Source organism: Colletotrichum fioriniae (assembly GCF_027942845.1).
Source record: "Colletotrichum fioriniae strain IMI 355084 chromosome Unknown scaffold_3, whole genome shotgun sequence".
NCBI lineage: Eukaryota > Fungi > Ascomycota > Sordariomycetes > Glomerellales > Glomerellaceae > Colletotrichum > Colletotrichum fioriniae.
The window spans coordinates 3126059-3143434 of record NW_027076839.1 but is presented as its reverse complement, the minus strand read 5'-3'; the positions used below and the strand labels follow the sequence as shown (position 1 = coordinate 3143434).

The 17376-nt window shown below is 52.3% G+C and overlaps 4 protein-coding genes across 4 annotated transcripts; 2 read left to right on the top strand and 2 right to left on the bottom strand.

Moving 5' to 3' along the window:
* Positions 1-443: 443 nt before the first annotated feature.
* On the bottom strand, positions 444-1616 carry N0V96_003737 (uncharacterized protein; the record flags this gene model as incomplete). The annotated part of the gene is made up of 1 exon (XM_053190608.2): positions 444-1616. The coding sequence occupies one exon, from the start codon at positions 1614-1616 to the stop codon at positions 444-446; it is 1173 nt and encodes a 390-aa protein (XP_053052017.2).
* A 2472-nt stretch (positions 1617-4088) lies between these two features.
* Positions 4089-6136, bottom strand: N0V96_003736 (uncharacterized protein; the record flags this gene model as incomplete). The annotated part of the gene is made up of 2 exons (XM_053190609.2): positions 4089-5980; positions 6043-6136. 2 exons carry the CDS (start codon positions 6134-6136, stop codon positions 4089-4091), a joined length of 1986 nt encoding a protein of 661 aa, XP_053052018.2.
* A 4877-nt stretch (positions 6137-11013) lies between these two features.
* N0V96_003735 (uncharacterized protein) lies at positions 11014-12563 on the top strand (the record flags this gene model as incomplete). Its single annotated transcript, XM_053190610.2, has 4 exons — positions 11014-11230; positions 11307-11332; positions 11394-11896; positions 11972-12563. 4 exons carry the CDS (start codon positions 11014-11016, stop codon positions 12561-12563), a joined length of 1338 nt encoding a protein of 445 aa, XP_053052019.2.
* A 2222-nt stretch (positions 12564-14785) lies between these two features.
* Positions 14786-15924, top strand: N0V96_003734 (uncharacterized protein; the record flags this gene model as incomplete). Its single annotated transcript, XM_053190611.1, has 4 exons — positions 14786-14970; positions 15027-15046; positions 15119-15571; positions 15629-15924. The coding sequence occupies 4 exons, from the start codon at positions 14786-14788 to the stop codon at positions 15922-15924; spliced, it is 954 nt and encodes a 317-aa protein (XP_053052020.1).
* Positions 15925-17376: the final 1452 nt, after the last annotated feature.

Here is a 17376-nt window from a genome sequence, read left to right as displayed (position 1 = left end):
ATTCGCAAGGCAGGTTATGCGCCTGATCCGTTTTGGACTAGCGTAGATATTAAGCGGGTCTGGTGGTCAGTACCTACCATCACGTCGCTTGCTCCCGTCAGCCTCCCGTGAGCTTTCACTACAACCACTCTTCGCTGCTGGCCGTTGAGGAGTTGTGAGTGACGTGACTCTAGGCAGTCCTAGTTCCGACCAAAGGCGGGATTACAGTACACTGTATATGTAATGAAACGAAAGCGGACTTAAGAACACAACGGTGCATAGCCGCTAAAATCCATCAGACTTTGTCAATTGGTCTCCTTAATACTAGAGACAGTGGCCTTAGCTCCTACAGTGTTAGCTAACTTCGTTTCGCCCTCAGAATATGATATGCATAGGAAAAATTAGGACTACCAAGAACAGAGCGATATAGAACATTCAAATGCCGGCCATGGAGCTAAATCTGATCATGTCGATTTCAAAGCCAACGTAGCATTGCGACCCTCCACTCTCGAGATCTTGCTAGACAGAGAAGCATGATAGGTGATGATGCCGTCTTGGTCCTTGTGCGTCTCTAATTCGACACTAAATGTAGCGACGAAAGCTGAAACCTTGCGAACGCCACGGTGCAGAATCGTTATCTTCTTGGTGACGAACTGTACCTCCGTAGCCTGAAATTGGGGGTTTGTGCAAATGCTCGCCAGTGCCTTTTCAAATGTCTCCTCGTGCGAGCTACCCCAGTCGAGATCGTCTTTGACAAGGTCTGGAAAGTTTTCCGGAAGAACATTCCTGATCGCCAGCCTGGCAGTGTCCACCAACCCTTCGGAGCCGTAAAGTACGGCGAAGGGCTGTTGATGTGAACTGGCCCACCCCATCGTAAGAGTCAGAGCAAAGGCTTCGTTGAAGTTCCTGTCGGTATCTCGGATTATAAAATCCAGCCTGGCAGTATAAGATTGGTCAGGATTGCCGGAGATGAAAGTTGAATGGAACTCGTCCCACTGATGTCCCGGATGCGACTCAAGCTTTTCGAGCTTCAGGGATGTCTGAAGGTCTATGTTGACATGGAATGGCCTATGCCTCTGTCTCCGGAATGTGGCCTCTTCTTGGAGGCTTACATCCTTCTGGACGTGGATTGTAAAAGTGATATGAATCCTGGATAGGTTCCATGAGTGCTCGTACGTCAACGACCAAGGTTCGCTTCGAATGAAGCCTTCTGATGTGCGTGTGAGAATAATGCAGACGGGTGTCTCTTGCATGCTAAAACCCAGATACATGACGTACGTGCCCTGTGAATGCTTGTACAACTTCGTCTCAAACCGAACACCTTTGTTGGTAAGAGTAAACTCGCTTTGTGAGTCATGTCTCGTGCCAGACCTTTGCAATGTTGAACAGGCGCTGAATTCGCTTGGAGACCTCGCAAAGATGCCTCTGAACATCTGGCATCTCGCTTCCTCCCGGGAAGGGCTCTTCCACGCGAACAGGGAAAGGTCGTTCGTCTCCCGGGATATTTCCTCCTGAAGGCGACGAAAAGCTTTGGGTCCTTCGCCATATATCATTGACATATTGATATTGAAAATACCGAGAAGAGAGTAGGCACGATCCTCGACACGCTTCGTCTCCCGTGATGCTGCCCAGGACATTTTGACCGCTATTGGAGTCTGCCCTAGGTTTGAGGAGGACTCCAAGACTGAGCGACGTATGCCGGTGATTTCTTCCAGCTCATTGAGACAATCGGCTTTGAGAGAGAATCGCTGCCAGTTGGAATTAAAGAACTCCACTTGGCTAGGAGCGATAAGTTCTTGTAGAGTCCACCCTCGAGTGAACCATCGACAGGCAGCGAATGTCTTTTGGGCATAGGGAAAGACGGACGTCGTTTCTACCTTTTCGACTAGCCTTTCAGACGCTGGTAAGTCCGACAGGAAGACAAAGCAGACGGCGGACTCCTTGTACCACAAGAACATGGAATTGAAAGCCTCACTGAGTTCTGCGCTGCTCGACTTGTCGATACAGCAAGTGTCCACCCACGCATATTGGAGGCCTCGCTAGCGCGCAAGCTCACAGGTCTTCTCAATCTTGAAGAACCCGGACGTATGTCTCAACTCTCTTTGCTCAATGTTGTGAAAGTCTTGAAAGGTCGCCTCATCGTTTGCCCAGGTATGCGATAGGATGGCATACCTGATGGACGAAGGCTCCGAGACCTCTTCCAACACCAAGCTGTCAAGTGTTCACAGGCCACATAGTTTCAGGCGTAGCCCTTGTGCTGCCCTTTGGAATTCGAACTGCAGAAAGCAGCTTGCTGTACGCCGTCTCGAAATTGGGTAGTGAGAGTGGAGGGAGCAGCGTCAGTAAGGCAACATTGGTGCATGTGAAGGTGACTTGCTCTACATAAGCTTGTGGGTAGAGCAAATCAGGCTGAGAAGTGAGGCCTTCAAGTATCCATACTCAGCCTAGTAGCCATGCTTACATGATGGATGACCAGCATCGCTTGGCAGGCGCTTGATTCGCCTTGCTGCGCCTTAGGTAGTTTGCATTACAGTCGCCTCATTCCTTGTCATGCCCCCTTCTGATTTCCCGACCCTCGCTCATTCTCTCGATAGCAGAACATTCTCTTAATACACTCTGCAACATCAGAAAGTACACTGTTAAAAAAAGACTTTTTTTATTATGCTACCTAGTAGTCCAGATTACGATCACCACAATGGAAAAGCTTTTCTCTTATATCAGTACGAACCACTCGTTCGTTAATAGTCCTACCTTTAGAATGCTCAAGACTTCCTTCTACAATGAGAATCCTGCTTTATCTACTTTATTATTTGAATAATCTGTCGGATTGGCTCTACTCTGCAGTGGAAACTCCGGGAAATGATACCGTCAAAGTCAACCAAGCCGTCACTTGCCTCTCCCACAACGTTTCTATGATTCTTTTGCTAGTTTGAACACTATATCCCATATTTGATCTGCATGCTCACACCAAAATCTTCATTATTAATGTTCCGTAGTGCGGAGAAGAGGCTGAAGATCTAATAACAGGCTACCTTCTTGCTTTTACACTGCTTTTTGTTGCCGTATATTGCGCTGACATTCGGTTCAGTCATGCATCGAACAGCATCTATCGCTCAACTCACATTACCGAGAGCTTCAGCAATTTAATTCTTGTTGGAATATGAGGTCATAAAAGGGGCAATTAGATGGCGGTAAGGGCTATTTGCAACGACCCTTCCGCCGCCTACTTGCACTTCGGAGGAATCCACAGGCTTCGCCCATTTTTCCTCCTCCCGTATACATATGCAATCCAATAACAAATGATTCAGCTTCGTTCCGGCTGAGAGACCTTGCCCAGCTGGCATATGTACCAACAATCCCAAATATTCTTGTCCCACTATGGGTAACGCAACAGAACACGCAACAGCCGTTCTCGTGGACATAAGGAACAGGATGGACCTCACCATACGAATCACAACAGGCTCTAGGATTCAGACTGCCTTTCTTGTGACCCCCTCTCTCGTCACTTTTGGCTGGAGTGTTGATAAGCTTACGGACTTACAATATGGAGGCTTTCGGGGTTATTTCTATACTATTTCTACATTATTTGTCATTCTATCCTTGACGAAGAGCCGCAGGCTTAATTATCAGTGGGAGCTATGTGACTTGTGCACGTATTACGCTGTTGTCAATTTGGCTGTTGATGTAGTTTCTAAAATACCTCGACTAATTAATACACTGAGGCTAAGAGTCCGATGATCTCTCAGAACCGGCAAAGCCATTGGCAATCAATGAGAAGACGTTTTTCGCCCAGACAAGAACTGACCATGGTGATCCGCTTTGCGTTTGCCTTGCGACGAGAATCACGACGGATTACATCACAGCCACTCTCCTCGAAATAAAACATGCGCATGGGACTAGGTCAAAAGCCAGGTTCGAAGAGTTAAGTCAGAACGTAAAGTACGCCATTCTAATGCGTCGTGAGAGCATCTCTCAATCTACTTATAAGGTCTAGGCAGCTAATCACGCCAGCCACTCTTATATACAGCGGCAATATATACATCGAAGTTCGAACACCGCCTAGGACATCTGCGGCGGCTCAATTACACAGGCAACAAAACAAATATCAACTACTGCTTGCGGCACAGCTTGCTGTTCTGCGAAGGCAAGTTGCCCATAATCATCTCCGACATCTCCCAGCTCTCGGACCCGACGCCGTTCTGCGCGTAAAAAACGTCGTTGGGGTCATACTTCTTCTTGAGCTCGAGGGCCTTTTCGTACTTTGTACCCCAAAAGGCCTGTGTGAAGTCGGGCTCGATGTAGTCCGACTCGGACATGTACGCGCCCGCGCCGGGGGAGACGTCGCGCCAGCGCTGCATCCAGTCAAACGTGAGCTTGTCGCTGGCCGTCTTGATGACAGTCTCGTTGACGGTCGGGTCCCAGAGGGCGGCGGTGATGCAGTGCATGACGGCCTCGCGCCACGCCGGGTTGACGGCGTTGTCGGGGTATCCAGTCTTGGGCGCCGCCATCATGTTAAAGGCCACGATGTAGCCGCCCTCCTCGGAGACGGACTTGATAGCTTCAAATGTGGCGTTGAGCTTGGTCTCGTCTTCCCAGTTGGCTCTGGGGAAGAGACGGCTGGCTTGGCGGATGGCGTTGGATCCCCAGGGCTCCAGCGGGAATGAGTTTTGCCAGGCCGAGTAGAAGTTGTCGTACTCGGTATAGACGGGCTCAACTACAAGGCCCATTGCAGCCCACTTGGCAAAGAGGGGAGCCGCGAGCTCAGCGAGTTCGGCCTTGGTCATGTTGGGTGCCCACCACGGGCCCATGTCGAAAGCAAAGGAGGTGCCGAGGTTCTGGATGCGGAAGTATCCGTAGTTGGCATTGTCGACAGCGTACTCGACGAAGCCGTCAAAGTAGAAGCGCAGCGCGGTCCAGAACTGGTCGGTGGTGAGGTTGTCACCGCTGGAGAAGGCAAAGGTCATAGTGGTGATGTTCATCTTGGGCTGTGCCTTGACGACGGCAGATGTGACGACGCCGTACGTGGAGCCACCACCACCGCGGATGGCCCAGAATAGGTCGGAGTTCTGGGACTCGCTGGCTGTCACGAAGCGGCCGTCGGCAGTGACGACTTCGAAGGATAGGACATTATCAGCCGCCATGCCGTATAGACCGGACATGGGGCTGTGTCCGCCGCCCTGGACGTAACCGCCCATGACACCCACGGTCTGGCCCTCTCCGCCGACGGCGGTGACACCGTACTTGTTGGCAGCCTCGTAGACCTCGTACGCCTGGACTCCGGCGCCGAGCTTGAAAGCGGGACCGCTGTACGAGTCCTGCTGGTAACTCTCGTAAAAGTCAATGTTCTTGAACTTGTGCGTCCAGATGGACAAGGCACCGTAGCCGGTAGACTTTGCGCCAAAGTCATGGCCAGTGTTCTTAACGACGAGGCGGAGGTTAAGATTGCGGGCAAAATTGACGGCCAGCTGGACATGGGCGACAGTCGTAGCCTCGACGACGTAGGATGGCAGGCCGCCGACCTTGCAGTTGGTCTCGCCAACGTTGATGGTAGGGGGCATGCAGTTGAGGCCCTCAAAGAGGACGGCATTGATGGCCGTGGGGTCTTCGGTGTGGTAGTACGATCCATTGACCCAGTTGGCAGTCAAGAAGTCGCACTTTGCCTGATCATAGTTGCCAAAGTCGTCGTAGCAGACAGAGGCCTCTGGGATGGTCTTTGTGAGAGCGCCGCCCAGGAGGAGGTTGAAGATGTCCCAGACGAGACCGATCGGGTACAGGAGGTCTCCGGGGTACGTCTTGCATCGGCCAAAGAGCGATCTCTTCTCGACCGAAGATCCGTCCTCGAAGCCAAACAGGGAGATGTTGGACAGCTGAAGCGCGGTGAGGTTGGCAAGGACGGCATCGGTGAGCTGAAGCTTTTCCCCCTCAGAGAGTCCAGCGGAAGTGCTGGCGATGGAGACGTCAGCAACCTCAGCGGCCGGGGCAACGGTCGAAGCGTCGGCGGCTAGGGGATATAAGTCAGTAAATTCACTCCTCGAAGGTTTAAACGGGCGGTAGAATACTCACCAACTTCTTGGCCGTCGACGACGATCGTCTGGGCCGTAGCCAAGTGACCAACAGACAGTAGAGCCACCGTCAAGAGGGAACGCATCGAAGACATGGTTGCCACGTGGGGTCAGATGCGAGTGCTACTGATGGACGGATGGGGAGGAGGACGGGACAATTAGCAGAGATGGGACGAAGTGCTTCAAATATAAGACCTCGCAGATCTAATTTGAGATTCTCCCAACGGTGACAGCGGGGTGAACGCGTGGAGACCGAGATGAGCAAATGGAACGTTGGACCGTTGGACAATGGGAACAGACGGCAGAGAGGCCGAAGCGGTGGGATACCCGTTTGCAAAGGACGAGAACCAACATGGAAATGGCCTTGCTATGCCACCTAGAATGGAATCGAACGGTGGTCGACGAGGTACAATAGCGGGCAGGAGTGGACTCAATGGCAATAGTGTTGCTGTACGTCTAGGAAGCATTACCTTATTGCGTATTGACGTAGGTCAAAGCATCCACGGTCCACGGCCGAGAGGCAATGTTTGCAAGGGCTCCTCTACACTATCCGTAGAACCCATGTCTTTCTCAGGAAGCCAGGAGAGAGGGGCCGTGAAGGGGGCAAAAGGACGAGGACGAGGAAGGGCCCAATAGTGACGGTCGAGACTCCCCTCCAAAGCAACTGATAGCGACGGATGCGTCGCAAGCATCCTTCGCCCAGGGTTCCAGAATTGGTCAAATGTGCTCGTTGACAGCAGGCATTGAAGTGAATCCTACCAGAGACGAGACCCCGTCCGAGGGAGATGAACAATGCTGACCTCCTCGTGGGAGATGATGGGTTAGGGGCAATCCTGGAGGCGAGGTTGCCATCCTCGGAGCCGTTGCCAAAGAGTCTCATGGACTTTGGAGTTAGGACAATACGGAAAGTCACTCACGTACCCATAGAGAACTCCGTAGTCATAGTAGAGAGAGAAGAGGACCTGACCGGTCCAACAGACCTGCAGCTTCATCTCCACTTGGAGTCGGCACCGGCATGGGTCCGGTGCGGACTGCGCGTCCGTTGAGTGGCTGGACGTTGCACATCGGAGCCTGGATCTTGGCAACCTTGGCCGAGGTGGTGACCCCCCGCAACTCTTTCACCCCCAGGGATCATGACCCCGGCCCTTGCAAGTAGAGTTGCCAAAGTTGCCAAAGTTGCCAACTCGGCCCTTGGTCTTGCAAGTTGCTGCGAGCCGGCGCAAGGTGGCCGGCCGGTCGGTAAGTTCGCCGACCTACGGCATGTCAGTGCGCATCAACGGTGAGCGGAGCGAGAGTCTAGCTTGGGAAATCCGCTCGGAATGAGTACTCGTCACATGGGATTATTCAGGCGGGCACCATGTCAGTTCATGTCTTGTTGTGTTGACTTTTCAAGACTCTGGAATTGGATGAACCATCTGAGCTGAGGGTAGACTGTTAGGTAAGGCAACGGCTATTGAGCGAGTCAAGTTGTTACATTCCAACGAAACTCCTGCAACACTCCCGAGCTTCTCGTCTTTCTCATTGCTTCTTCTCCTTCTTCGTACTCCACGAAAGGTTCCACTTGGTCCGTTTTGCTATTCATCTCTAGGTCCACACGGCCGCACAACAACACGACCAACAACCAACAGTCCAACACTAGCTCGGGCGTGCATCTATTTCGTATGGGAGATTTGCATACGCAAGATACTTCATCGCCAGGATGATAGGCCCCTCCCTCAGCTATCCGCGGTATCCCAGCCAGTTGCCAGATTCGGCTGGTAAAAAGACAGCAAGGTTGAAGCCGGTCTTACACAAAGTCCCCGAAATTCTTTTCTCGCACAATTCTCCTTGTTTGGTTGGCTCTGGGAGAAGAACACAGAGGTCACCTTGTGATCAAGGCACAGTCACTCCTGGCGCAAAGATGAGCGCAAGGACTGTGGACGGTATTTCACTAGCGATTCAGTCATGTACCAAGGGGTTGAGCCTTCAGGATGGCGGAGACACGCTCAGTGAAAGAGAGGGATTCTCCATGTTGTGACCACGATCCGGCTGTTTCGTTTTGCTCCCGACGTGTTTAGGTTCGTGAAGAACCCATCATCCCTTTTTTTCTTATTCTCTTGAGACGAAAGCTTAAGCCTGTCACGACGACATTGCTGAGTTGTGTGTGTCGGTGTGATATGTTGTTGGCTGCCCACATTACGGAAATGAAGACTCGTATCGATGAGAGGGAGGGCTTACTGAGTGACCATTCATCCGAAATTGTTAAGAGAAGAGGAAGGGCTTGGGAGAACAATTCTGCGGCATGGTGCAGTAGCATCAACTCGAGGCCGAAACTCCTTCTTTCTTTTTGTTCTCACTCACTCGCACGTCTGTCTGCCTGCCGGTTGGTCGGCATGCATGACATGGAGGGAGACTGGCCCGGGTGTTGGCAACCCCTGTCCCGCGCAGAGTAGATTGAGGGCGAATTAATATATGCTCGGCGGGGGCAGCGGGCTTGCAAATCCTGTCGGACCATCGGGTGCCGCGCCCTGTCTTCCCGCGAGGTGATCATTTAAAGCAAAGACCACCTTTGGATCTCTGCAACAATACGGGTTTTCCGATATCTTATCGAGTTTCGGCGCCTTGTTCTGGGGTATTAGTTGGGGAGGGCAGTGCCATCCATGACGTTTGGCGATGATGGACGTCTATGACAAGTCGATGTCAGATTTGAAAAACAACGAGAATCTTCAACACGCAGCACGCCGCCGACTTCGCGGCAAAGCAAGCAGAAAGTAGGTGTGACAGCACGGCAGTCGTAAAGTTCCCGACAGACCTGCGTCTTTTTTCTTTCTTCTTCACGTCAACGTGGGAAAGCCGAGAGACATGGGACTTCCCGTGGGTAATCTGCTGTGCCGCCGGTGGCAATGCATGGGTTTTTTCAGGAGACCCGTCAGTTCTTCAGAGAACTTGCTTCAGTCTTCGTCAGCTGTCAACTCAATCCCGTCGGCCTCGCGAGAATTAGAGACCGCATGCATAGAACTTGAGAGAGAGAGTCTAGCCGTATTCGCCAATCTCGGCTTCCGAGTTCCTGCTTTTTCACAAGTTTACACATCACTCTCTCGCGTCTTGTTGCCTCCCTCCCCTGACCAAGTATTGAAGAGCGAGGCGAGGCCCCTATTCCTACTGCCTAACCGTACATCCATCCCTACGGAGCACATGCACTTCGTATGCAGACAGAACGCGGCTCGGCGCCCAACTCAGCAATTCGCTCGACGGCGGCCGCAGCCGCGCTAGCGAAAAGTCCTTGGTTCGCAAGCTCAGCGTACCTGTAGTGTAGCGTGTAATTCCAGGTTGGTTTCACCTGGTCCGAACATGCTGCGGAACCCCGGTGTACCTGCATCCCGGGATTCGGCCTGGAAACGTGGGTTCGTTGGCCACAGTCCTGAGCCACTAACAACAAGTCCCAGCTCGACTTATACGAAGTCACAAACACTCATCAAGTACTCCGTACACAACTGTGACAACCACTCGACCCCCAGTCTGGGCCCACGAGTGACTGTACGTCAATCTTCAGCCATCGTTCGATAACCCAGAGTCTCCAAGGAAATGCTACCCCGATGAAGCTCCAGTGCTCCACGTCTGCCAGATGGCCGCCCGCGATCGCTGCAGGCAATCCACCCTCGCAGTCCTCACTCACACCCCCCAGTGCCACGGTCTGCTCCTACAGGCCGGCCTGTGTACAGCGAGACTCACCTTTAATTTACACAGCAGCCTATCCGTACAGTCTATTTCTTCTCGCCATGGAGCGATAGGAGGGGGCAAATGCGAGCAGCTTCGGGTTCCTTTCCTCGTTAGGCACATGACGGGGTGGACACCTCCGCCCCTCTCTTCCTACTCCAGGCTAGAGTCGCTGGACAGACTCTAGTCTATCCGTACAGCCCGATCCCCCTCTTCCCATCTTTGCCAAGTAAGCTTGTTGACGGGAACTCACAGACATGAGACCATTTTGCAACGTCCAGAAGCTGTCAAAGAAGACTATGGAAGGAGTGTAATGAACGGGAAGGTTGCTTTCTTGGTACGCCACTGACGCTCGGTAGTCTCAACGGTTGCTAGTCATGGCGCCGTCTCTCATTCAGGAGAAGCAAATATACTGTTTTGGGCTCCCAAGCAGCGACATTTTCTCACATAGATCGACTGCGGGATGCTGTGGAACTGTGAAGAAAGTCCCAAATATCTGGGTTCTTCCTCGACCACCTCAACAGCTGCTTGGGGGCTGGACCGACATCGTTCAAAATTTGACTGCCCAACACAAGGATATCGATCGAACTCTTAGCCGACGAAAAAGACATCCTTGCCAGATGTAAAGCAGCAGGAGCAGGTGCCAAGGGGGTGTGCGAGGAAAAAAGAATCCTGGTGTAGGGATTTGCCAGCACCTCTGTCCTTCTCCTCGAAGAGCAGCTCCAGTTCCTCTTCCCATGGCCACACCCACATGACTGGTAACAGGATCTGTTTTGGAAAGCCAGGGCCGCCACATTTCGTGTAAAGCTGTTCAGACTACAGAGGGCATAGGCCACCGAGAGGCCCTCCTCGACTGGCCCTGCCTGCCTGCCGCTATTCCGTTTCTTCTCCTGTATCCCGGCCCTGTCTTGCTGCAAGTCTGGGAAGAGAGAGGCTTGCCTTTCTCATTACATCTTTTTGGCCAAGTTCTGTTGTCTCTTTCTTGACCTGTGTGGCAACCCCTACCTGAGTTGTACGTCTTCCACTCCAAGACGTGGAAGAAGAGTGTGAAGAAAAAGTCGTTTCCTTTCCAAGCAAGCTGCATTCTAACCCCAGGAGGGCAATGGCATATAGAATCTACCTCTATCCCCGTCCTGTCTTTTTGAACCGTTTTCCACGCCCTCGCATCAAATATCTGACCCCAGTTTGTTGCCCAAGGCTCTCTTGAGCTTGGAATAAAGACTGGTATACACTCTTGGCAGGACTCTCAATCTGACGAAGATCGAGAGAATCCAACATGTCGCAGGCCGTAGCGGCGCTGGTCCACGCGGCTCAGTTGAGAGACACGAGTAGCACCACTGCAGCGCTGCCCCCCATCACCGACGACTACCCGTACCCTTACTCCTCTCTGCAACATACCGGTTTCTTTGTGCTGTTCTTCTTTCCGACCATTGCTTTTCTCGTGGTAGGCCTACGGGTGTATAGTCGAGTCACAACCAAACAGTTTGGCTGGGGTCAGTTAAATCCAAGACCTCGATCTGAGTCGATAAACTTCTCTCAATAAATCATGGCTAACCTTTGCCTGTCCAGACGATGGGTTGATATGCTTTGCCATGGTAAGGCTGAAGACTCGAGAATCTTGTCTTTTCAGGTAGTTACTCACATTAAACCTTCTAGGCAGATTCCATGGCCGAGACGGCAGCATCGTATATGGGCATGCGATTGGGATTCATCGGCATCCACGTCAGCGACATACCTCTCGAAGCCGACAGCCGCCTCGGGAGCCTCTGGAACTACATCATCCAGCTGCTGTACAATCCGATCCTGGCCATCGTCAAGACGTCGGTGCTCATGTTCCTGTTGCGGCTCAGCGGCCAGAAGCGGTCGGTCCGATACGCCATCCACGCGCTCAACGTCTTCAACATTGCTCTCGGCATCGCCATCTTCACGACAATCATCTTCCAGTGCCAGCCCATCAGCTACTTTTGGGAAAAGGCGGGCCGGAACCCGCCGATGGAGGGCAAGTGTATCGACATGGCCGCCTTCTACGTCAGCACCGCCTCCCTCACAATCTTCACGGACGTGCTGGCCCTGGCCTTACCCTTTTGGATCTTTCTCGGGCTCAAGATGCCTCTCCGCGTCAAGATGGCGCTCCTTGCAGTCTTTGGCCTCGGAGCTGTGTAAGTCACAAAAATCATGACATATCAACTTTTGGGTATAACCCCCTTTTCTAACATCCCCTACCTATCTCGTAGTGTCACCGCCGTCAGCGTCCTCCGCCTCGCATGGCTCATCGAGATATCCTACCACATCAACCAGCAAGACCCGACCTACGACATCCGCTTCACCTACTCGGCCGTTGAGACGAACCTAGCCATCATCACAGCCTCTGCTCCCGCGCTGCGCGGCCTCTTCCTCCGCTGGTTCCCCAAGTTCTTCGCCTCCCTCAAGAGCTCCTCCAACGGCCGCTACGGGGGCGGCTACGGCCGCAGCGGCGACCCGACCAAGAAGTCCCGTAACACGGTGGCGACGGCGACGGCCACGACGGGAAACAGAGGCCGCTCGAATACCGCGCGCAACGCCGCCGACGCGTTTCAGCTCAAGAGCATGAAGGGTCGGTCCGAGATCCGGGGTCACTCGCCCACGACGAGCGAGGAAGAGATTATGACGTACGACGGGATCATGCGCACGACTGAAGTGAATATCGTGTACGACGAACGGCGGGATTCGACGCCACGCGGGGGTGGCGGGAGGAGAGATGCTGCGCCCAGGGATAGAGATGCGGGTGCGGGTAAACGCGATTACGACGCAAAGCTATATTCGACGACCAGCTCGGGAAGTTTCTGAAGAAATGAGGGCGGGAACCTCGTCTGCCTTTCTGATGCAAGTTTTCTTTTTTACTATTGATGACCATGTACACAAGAATACCAAACCGCATAGCGAAATCGTCCTACTGCTATCTCACTTTGAGGTGGAACGTGGACGTGAACGAACAACTAGATAGACCAAAGAAAAGCCCTCCACTGGGATTGCACGTATTAAGATGCCGTGTTATAGCATGAAGCTGACCCAAGAAACGGAAATAGACAGTTCGCACGCCACCCCCACCTGGAAACTTTTGTCACTCAACTTGACACTTGTTCAATGAAACCTCATCGCTTTGACACTGCATGAATGGACCATATTAGAGCTGTTCTATTGCCCCCCCGCGTGATCTGAGCTGACGAGTCTTCGCGGCTCTGCAACCTGTAAGAGAGTCCGCAACCTTGAGCGCCCCCGGTTTTCGACTACACATCAACCTACAAGAATCGCAGAGTGTAGTATTCTGAGCAAAATGCCTTGGAATGCAGTAACAGTGACAGAAAGGCTTTGCGGCTGTAACAATTCACCCACCGGAAGGCAAGAGAGAGCATGGCATTAACCGCCACCTACATCCGACTACAACAGTGCTTCCCTATTACACCGCTGTCAGGGGGAAGTTCAGCTGGTTTTTTTTTTCCTTCCCTGTTCTCCTTTGAAGGAACAGTCATAATGTCCATGTCACCTACCCCACGAGTTGAACGATGATCCCATTCGGGGCGGAGAAATCTGGGCCGGGCATGAAAGACCAGTTTCCAACTTTCAAGTCTCGAGGAATGTTTCTAGCGATATTGCGCATGCCGGACCGAGTCGTGCCATTGCGCCATTTTTCCCTCTCACTTTCTCTGTGTCTTCTCTTTCTCGGAAGGACCCAGGCTGTAATCCTGCTAGCTTTTCATCGTCCCCTCATCAAGTGTAGAATTGTTAGTTGGCCATTTAAGTTCTGCCCGTCCGAGGCACTATTGCCTCTCATGCTGTACTCTGCATACGTCGGCGCTGTATCTGTCCCTAGCTCTGAATTACTCGTATCAAGTTCCGAAAGACGAGGCTAGGACAGGGTCATTGATTGGGGCTTCTAACGTTTCTTCGTATAAGAAGTTGCGCAAATCTTCTTTCCATGAGGTAGGGCAGAAGGTAGGTCCCCGCTACGCAAACGATACTTAAAGAGAGCATGGGGTCGGATGACCGCGTGCGGTCTTGGCGAGGGTCTCCCTGTGCATGCTTTCGAGCTAGAAGGGCGCATGTCCAGCAGGTATTGGCACGGATAATGTGCAGTGCAAAGCTTCAGGTTGACCGCTGAAGGGGAACATGATCGGCCCAGACCCGTGTCTCGATCAGCGCTAGCCGCTCGTATCTCTCCGAAATGATTTCCCCAGAGGATTCATGGTATATTACACAGGCGTGACAGCCATTCAAGTACAGAATACTTTAGAGCTAGACCACGTCTTGAGGTACTTGTGATGAAAGATAACGTTGAATTTGTCGCGATATCTCGCGAGCTATGAGAAACGGGCCTAGGACTGTTACGGTGTGGGCTGCTATGACTCGACCTTGAGGGTTGACGGCATTGTTCAGCCGTGGTCCGTCCCACCACCTCAGGGACGAGAGGGGAGCCCTAGGAGCCCAGGAAGACGAGGCGATAGTACGGCCTAAAGGTGCGAGGCGTTCGTTCCCTCTTGCCTGCCGCCGAGGCTCTCGGCACGAGGCGTCGCGCAGCCGCATACCTGTCAGTCGATCATTCAAATTGGGAACGATTCCAGGAGTAGAGGCGAGCCTTCTTTTGGAACGTCAAGGTTCACGGGCTGGACCCCCCATTGGTCCCATCTTTGCAAGCTCTTCGGAATCATCCGTTCTGCCTGGACTGAGGCTTTGGCGGACTTGTTCATCTGAAGTTGAAAAGAAAGTTGGATGAAAGCCGTGATGAAGTCAGGAGCAAGCCTTAGGTGGAATACCTTACCTTAGGTATGCATTAGATGAGGATGATGTAATTATGCGAGTTGGCCCAATTGAGTCTCCCGCAACGGTCGGGTCGCGAACCCACCGCGGGGTAGTCGACGATACCAGAGCTTTCCATGTAATTGAATGATATTTTGTTCGACACGTTTACTATACGCCTACACTGAGCGGAAACCGGCCAGAAACCGAGGAAGCTCTCTATTTGATTTTAGACATCAATCTACTACACTAAGACTCACTTGCAGTTCAACGATATGGCGGGTAAAGATGTGGTCGTGACCGGAGCCACTGGCCTCCTCGGAAGACAGGTCGCGCGGGCGTTTGACATGAAGAGTTGGGACGTCAAGGGTACGGGATACTCTCGCGCCGATGGCGTATCCGTCTTCAAAGTCGACCTCGGCAAGACCTCTGACGTCGAAAAGTTTCTCGATGAATCCAAGTAAGGCTACCTTCATGCTCATAGCCTAGACCATACCTTACTGACTATCATGGTAGGCCTCAGGTAGTCGTGCACTGTATGTACACCAACGCCCTCTTCATAAGACAAACAAAATTTCAGCACAAACTCACACAGCACTTATAAACAGGCGCCGCTCAGAGGTTTCCAGACAAGGTAGACAGCGACCCGGACGCCGCCCGCGCCCTCAACGTCGAGGCCACGCGGTCCCTCGCCAAGCTCTGCGCCGCCCGCTCGACCCTGCTCATCTACATCTCGACCGACTACGTCTTCTCGGGAAAGCAAGGAGACGCCCCCTACGAGGCTGACGCGGAGACGGGACCGACGAACCTCTACGGCCAGACCAAGCTGGACGGCGAGCGCGCCATGCTGGACGAGTACGAGGCTGCCGGCCGCGCGGGGCTGGGCCTCGTCCTCCGCGTGCCCGTGCTGTACGGCAAGGCGGATACGCCGGCGGAGAGCGCGACCAACGTGCTCATGGACACGTTGTGGAAGACGCAGGACGGTGGCGCCAAGGTGAAGATGGATCACTGGGCGATTCGGTACCCGACCAACACAGAGGATATCGGGCGCGTGTGTCACGGTAAGTGCAAGCTTCGTTGAGGGTTAAAAGGTCGTATGACGGCTAACAGGACTACAGATATCGCCGACAAGTACCTGGGGGCCGAAGATCGTAGCTCGTTCCCCAGGATCCTGCAGTTCTCTAGCGAGGACAAGATGACAAAGTACGAGATTTGCCAAAAGTTTGCAGACATTATGGACCTCTCCATGGACGGTATCATTGCCAACACGGAGGGCAACGATCCCAACGCGAGTGTGCAGAGGCCGTACGATTGTCATCTCAGCACGCGGGCTCTCAAGGACCTAGGTATTGATGTGTCGACAAGTGACTTTGTCGGATGGTGGAGGCGCGAGGTACATGCTTTCCGGCACTGAATCTGGCTTCATCGTGTCTCACCGGGATATATGTGTATATTTGTACAATCTCGATGCACAGATTCTGATCTGACTAGATTTATAGCGAGGGAAAGGCGGGGACGTGGCTTGTAAGGCGGGGGGTTCACGGGACGAGGGCCTCTCTGGTTGCCGATATGATGTGCCCGTCTCTCCTCGTTTTTCTACGGGATTCTTACATGGTGCTGAATCACAATGATTCAATGCATAAGCAAAGACATGAACAAGTGACACATCTGGGTCTAAGTTATTTGACTTGTCTCGTGCGGACATATCCAGCAGTAGTCACAAAATGCGAAAGAGAAAAGTAACAAGGAAAAAGACTATAAAATATGATTGCCTATAGAACCAGGATTTGGAAGCTCCAGTCCAATCAGAACCGCATTTGAAATTGGGGGTGTATTCGTTCCTACCAGTCGGAGATTCCACGTATCTTAGTACCTTTTGCCCATTGAGATTGGAGGAGGTGAATTCCACTTACAGCTCGCCTTCATGCGTATGTTGAGTGGTTCCGGACACGAAGAGGATTAAAAGAGGTAGAGACACGATGGAGTGTATGAACTTGAATCGGACGGGCAAGATGCCTCAAAGGGCGACGGAATCCTGTCAGTTCATCACGGCCGCTTCCAGGGCATCATGCGCAATATGACAAACAACGTGAAGCAATCTCATAAACCACGAAATTTGCATCTCGCTGAAATTACAATCCTGCTGACACGGGCTCACCGCTCACAGAGGATTCTGCCCAGGCCGAGGTCGCGTCAATCATATAAGAGAAAGTGTAAACACTGACACGTCAAGAGGGATTCGGGGTCTGGTCAGGAATGCAGTGTTTGCTCGTTCCTGAACCATAACCCATATTCTATGGGGTGCAAATTGGATTAAGCACGACTGGCATGCGGCAAAGGACGTGCGATGTCGCGCTCTCAGTGTGCTTTGCATGCCTCTGGAGATACATGGACCCCCTTCATCAGCTGACGCGTGATCTGCTGAATTGTGAACAGGTGAGGTGAGATATCTAAGGTGAATAGAGAAAGGATGAGGCGATTGCCAGGAGAGATGTAAAAAGTCTCCCTTGCCTTCCATCCTGTAGGACCCCGACTTATGGGAAGGAGAGGTCTTGCCACATTTTCTTTTTTCCCCCTTCCTTCTTTCCTCCTTCGCTCTTTGCTCCTAGTTCTGCCTGCCTACTGCCTGCTGCCTGCATCAATGTCCATCGTTTTCCTTGTACGACACGACGGCTAACTTTCCTTCATCATCGTCAACTTTCTTTGCTTATTGCTTCAACTCACAAAGTGCTACTATTGTAGCCATCTAATCTAATCAATATTAACTCACATCTTATTTTTACTTTTACCTTTTTCGCGAACCCCGTCAAAGATTTCCCTATCCGGGAACCGAGGAGACCGAAAAAAACAAACAAAAAAACAAGTT